General features: G+C 49.6%; 1 protein-coding gene across 1 annotated transcript; it reads left to right on the top strand.

Moving 5' to 3' along the window:
* On the top strand, window positions 1-2,900 carry LOC112346378. The gene is made up of 7 exons (XM_024675248.1): window positions 1-162; window positions 484-649; window positions 960-1,459; window positions 1,632-1,853; window positions 1,957-2,270; window positions 2,441-2,664; window positions 2,749-2,900. The coding sequence occupies exons 1-7, from the start codon at window positions 1-3 to the stop codon at window positions 2,898-2,900; spliced, it is 1,740 nt and encodes a 579-aa protein (XP_024531016.1).
* Window positions 2,901-5,190: the final 2,290 nt, after the last annotated feature.

Raw genomic sequence — 5,190 nt, 5'->3', positions numbered from 1 at the left:
ATGGCGCGAACAGAGCAGGAGCGCTGTGGATGCGTCACAGGTTTGTGGTCTCTCTTTCGACCGAAAAAGGCGCACAAGGGCGACAACAAGGTCCAAGCTGAGGCAGTCTCGGGAGAAGCCATGGACGCGGCCGCCTTGAAGTTGAAGGAACTCAGGCGCGAGGTGAAAATCGTCTTAGAAGCAATACGACAGGAGCAAGGGCACAAGGAGCCGATCAAGCCGATAAGGCTGGAACAAGAGGAGGACAAGCACCAGGACGAAGAGGAGAATCAAGAGAAGAAAGCCAAGCAGCTGAAGGAGGAGGATCCGATGAAGCCGACGAAGCCGATCAAGCTGGAACAAGAGGAGGACAACAAGGAGAATCAAGAGAAGAAACTGAAGGAGGAGCAAGAAAAGAAAGTCGAGCAGGTGAACGAGGAGGAGAAAGAAGCCGATCAGATGAAGCCGATGAAGCTGGAACAAGAGGAGGAAAACGAGAAGCAGCTGAAGGAGGAGGAGCAAGAGAAGAGAGCTGAGCAGCTGAACGAGGAGGAGCAAGAGAAGCTGAACGCGGAGGAGAAAGAAGCCGATCAGACGAAGGAACTCAGGCGCGAGGTGAAACAGGAGCAAGGTCAGAAGGAGCAGCCGCAGCTGGAACGAGAGGAGAAGAGTCAGCCGAATCAGCCGATCAAGCCAATCAAGCCGATGAAGCAAGAGCTGGAACAGGAGGAGCAGCAGCGGATGAAGCCGATGAAGCAGCAGTTGGAACAAGAGGAGGAGCAGACGATCAAGCCGATCAAGCAGCCGCTGGAACGAGAAGGGGATCAGATGAAGCAGCAGGAGAATGACAAGCCCAAGCAGGAGGAGCAGCGACCCAAGCCAATTCTACTGCCAGCCGCAGGTCGTCCTCCAGGTATGGTTCATTTTGCTTCTCGCATTCTTCTTCTACTGTGACTCACGATGGACTTCTGGACTTGCAGGTTCCAGGCCAAAGATGGTTCGCTTCTCTTCCTCAGCGGAGGACATTCTTCCCGACGGCACCCGACGGCGGAGTGAAACCCATCTTAGCGATGGCCGAGGGGGATATGTTGAGTTCGCATATCTCGAAGCTTTCCACAAGGCAAACCGGTGGCTAAACCAGAGGGGAAAAACTGAGAAGAAGATCCGCAGCTTGGAAGAGGAAAAGTACGAGGAAACGGAAGAGGAAGACGAGGAAAAGTCTTGGAGTGTTAGCGCGCTCCGGATTCTGATCAGACTCACCGAGCAGCTTTACGAGGAGCTCAACGGCAAATCCAGCGACCGAGAGAGGATCAAGCGAGCGCGGAAGATGATGAGGCTTCAGAAAATGCTGGATAGGATCCCGAGTGAGAGGAAACCGTGGAAGAAGCTTGAGTCCGGCGAGGTGGTCTTCGTGAAGGTGGCAAAAGAACTATATGATCGTGCGGGGAGAGATTTTGTTGCCGAATTCAAGAGGAAACAGGTAAGTTTGATATATCTTCCAGATTCCAGATGGCCGTTTGCTAAAAACTTCCGTGTTTGTTGTAGAGAGTTGGAGTGAACGATGAGTGTTTGTTTTGTCGGAACCATGATGGCGAGAAGATGATCGGCCAGGATGCAGTCTCATCGAGGGATCAAGACGACATTGCTGCAAGGAAACTCACAAAGCGAGAAGACCGGCGAGGATGCAGCTTGCGAACTCTGATCAAAGCGCTCTAGAAGCAGCTGAGGCTGGTGTTCACCTTGCTGCAAAGACTATTAAGGGGGACTACACTCTACAGTGTCTGGAACAAGGAGGTTTCTCTTTTATCAGCTTTCCAGTCGACGGAGATGAGACAGGAGCTAAATGTTCACAGCTTGAAGACTGCAACGAGATGGTGATAGCGAGAATATGATATAGCTGAAGCTGCTCGTGACGGTGGGGGTATTCGGATTCACAGAGAAGACAGACTGCGCTGGACGTTCTCTGTCATCTGGTAGAGCTCTCTAGTTGACGGAGACTTTGAAAACGCGTCAGGGCTGTCCAGGAATGCTCGTACAGCTGCTCGGGTGAAAGTATCAGGAAAGAACTCTGTGTCAGATTGCTCTGCAAGGGACTCAAGAAGGATGCTGATGGCAAGCACGTCGAAGAAACGAGAAATGAAGTTACGAGCTCGAGAAGTCGGCTGTAAGGATTGGTCAACTCGAGGCCAGTTCTCGGACTCTAGCATCGGAGAAGCCAACTCTCGAGAGTCAAATCCAGAAGTTGGAGCTGCGAGCCAAATCTCCAAGCAAGTTGAGAAGCACAGGAGCAGGCGACTAAAGCTAGAGACCAGTTAAGTCAAGAGAAGATCAACCTTCTGGAGAACTCGACTCCAAAGTTTCGGAAGCTGTCTGAGACGCGAAAGCGGCGGGTGACGACCGTGTCTCGGGGCTCCAGGCGGAGAAGTCCATCACACGTTGGCTAACTTCGGCGTCTAAACAGGCCAGAGACCTCAAGAGAAGATCAATGGATCAAGTTGAGCCACACTCTACAGTGTCTGGAGCAAGGAGGGATCTATCTTATCGGCTTTCCAGTGGACGGAGATGATTCAAGAGCGCCTGCTGCGGTAAGGCTGTCCATGATAGTAGCGAGGAACAACAGAAACCAGTGTCAGATGGCTGCAAGATGGCAAGAGGACGATATAGCTGAAGCTGCTCGTGACCGGGGTTTCGGATGGCTGCGGAGACTATAAGACAGACTACGCTAGACGTTCTCTGTCATCTGGTGGAATGAGGGAAGTGTTCGGACAGAGTTCTTGAAGGAGAAGCCCCAGGGGATAATGGCTGACGGAGTCGAATCCGCTGCACGAGGTGGAGCTCTCGGCGAGGAGCACGTCGAGAAGAGGATGGCGGAGTTAGGAAGCGCAAAGGCGAGCCTGGAGAAGCAAGTAACTGGCAGCTGATGGAGAGGACCACGGGTCTTGAGGCGCTCTAGGAGAGAGAGACGTGCCGGATGCAAGGCAAAGCTTTGGGGGGGGAGACTGAACGAGGAGCTCTGAAGGATGAAGAAGACAAGCCGAGGAAAACCGATGAGAGAGCACATGGAGCGCCGCGCTCCAGAGGTTTGACGGACCAGATGGACGCTACATGCGACAAGGAGGAGCATCTGGCTTCGCAGGAAGCTGTGTTTTTGCGTGCTTCCACTCGAGCTTCTCAGCACGATCAAGGCCTGAAGTGGCGGAAGCATTCCCTAACTGTCAGAGGTTCTAAGCACGTTGAAGAAACGAGAATGGAAGTTCGAGAAGTCTCGAGAGTCAAATCCAGAACAGAGGTGCAAGCCAAGTATATTGAAATCTCTGACAGCTCGAGCAGCACAGGGAAGCAGTAGCAAGCCTCCAAAACGCCAGAGACCAGTCTCCACGTCCTCCCTTGACTCCAAAGTTTCGGAGCTGTTCGAGAGGGTGGCCGAGATGAAGCAGCTGAAGCTGTTGAAAGTGGCCGAAGCAGTCGGCCACCCGGGCTCTGGAAGTGGAGCAGAGTCCATCAAACGTCGGCGTGAGAACAGCGAGATGAAGGAGAAGATGAGATGCCGAGACGGATCAAGACAAAGCTCTCTAGTTGATGGAAACGGGACGAGAGCTTCAATGCTGTCCAGCTCATACAGGTGCTTGGATGATAGAAGATGATGATGGCAAGATGATCTCGAACTGGAAGAAGCTGCTTGTGGCGGTGGAGCCATAGGTTCGGATTCAAAAACGGCTGATGTTCGCCTCTGTCATGCGGAGACTACAAGAGCTGGAGCGAACTCTAAGACGAAGCAACAGTCATAAAGACAGAAGATCGGACGAGTTTCATGGAACGTGGAAGCTGGTGCAAAGGTTACTAGGCGATTCAGAGGTTCATTGGCCACCTTTACAATCGAGCAATCTGGACCGAGGGTACGTAGAGTTTGCTCTTCCATTCATTTCATCCGTGAGAAGCAAGCTACAGCGACACACAAATTGTGATGGTAGCTCCTTTAGTATCAGCAACAAATCCTATGGTATTTTTTTTCTTTTTTTCTTTTCTGGTCTGGTGGAATATCTTCTGAGCTCCAACTTGGTCCAGATCGTAGGAGCCCGTCTCTTCGAGACTAAATAAATAAAACATCTCAGAGACTACGCTAAGGAGCTGCTTATTCTGGCCAATTTGTGAGTATAACCTTGAGAGATTATGTTTCTTTTCTATTTGGAAAATAGTCTGACTGCCAACTTGGTCCAGATCATAGGAGGCCGCCAGAAGAATATGTAAATGAGGGTGGAGCAGGACTTGAAGCAGCGAAGCGTCAGAGATCATAAGAATCAAGCAAGTTGGAATGGAAAAGCGTAAGATGGTTTTAAAACTTGGAGACAAAGGGAGCAGGCTGAAACAGCTAAGATCGAGCAGCAAAGATTGAGCAGCTTAAAGACGAAAAATTTCTTAAACCAAGCACGGACAGCAGCTTGAAAAATCGAAGTTTTAAGTTCGCCCAGCAGCAGCTTCAAAAAGCAAAGAGGAAGCAAGAGCAGTGACAAGTTTGATCGAGCAGAGCAGCAGAATAGTTCAGACTCGTGATGGTTTTTTTTCATATCATTTTCTTTGATTTAGCTGTAAAAACGACGATTTAATGTTCAAATTTATAATGTTTCAATCTCCGAAAGTTCCGAGATCCGAGGTAAAAGAACAAAACCTGCATTAAGTTGCAGTTTTTCTACTTTCAAAGACATTGTGTATGTAGTCTCTTGCGCCCGGGGCGTCTTCCGTATGATCCATCAATGTGTCCTCGTTGTAGCTACAGGAGTTGTTAGTGTGTGTATAGTTGCATAATGGATCCGAGCACGGAAAAGGTTGACGAAGTAAAGGGTTTCCGTAATGATCAACAAAGAACATACGTATAGAATCAGCAATTAAGACTCACAAACATGCAGGAGCAGCATTTGGAGCACTTGACCCTATGTATCAACGTTGACTTTGAAATTCTGGACGGGATTTCTAAGTGCTAAAAGCTTGGCAACAATGTATACACTAAAAACTTGAGAATTACATACGATGACTTTGGGCAAGTCTCCACTGTGAGAAATATAAAACTGCACTTCTTCTAAAGTCACCGTTCTTAAATGGACCGTCAAAAACTCTCGAGCTCCCTCGAAAGCCTCAGCAATTTGAGCCACTGTAAAGCCTAGTGGGGTTCTACCTCAGAATTTTTGAACTTCCGTAAGGGAATGTCTAGTAATA

The sequence above is a fragment of the Selaginella moellendorffii genome, unplaced genomic scaffold, assembly GCF_000143415.4.
Source record: "Selaginella moellendorffii unplaced genomic scaffold, v1.0 SELMOscaffold_0, whole genome shotgun sequence".
Lineage (NCBI taxonomy): Eukaryota > Viridiplantae > Streptophyta > Lycopodiopsida > Selaginellales > Selaginellaceae > Selaginella > Selaginella moellendorffii.
Note: the sequence above shows the minus strand (reverse complement) of the source record. Positions and strands in the feature narration are given on the sequence as shown.

What these genes read in the sequence shown, in the direction of transcription:
- LOC112346378 (XM_024675248.1), top strand. Translation starts at nt 1, where the DNA reads ATGGCGCGAACAGAGCAGGAGCGCTGTGGATGCGTCACAGGTTTGTGG. An exon ending in TGAAGGAACTCAGGCGCGAG is followed by an intron (nt 163 to 483) that starts GTGAAAATCGTC and finishes AACGAGAAGCAG; the next exon opens with CTGAAGGAGGAGGAGCAAGA. An exon ending in GTTGAGAAGCACAGGAGCAG is followed by an intron (nt 2,271 to 2,440) that starts GCGACTAAAGCT and finishes GCGTCTAAACAG; the next exon opens with GCCAGAGACCTCAAGAGAAG.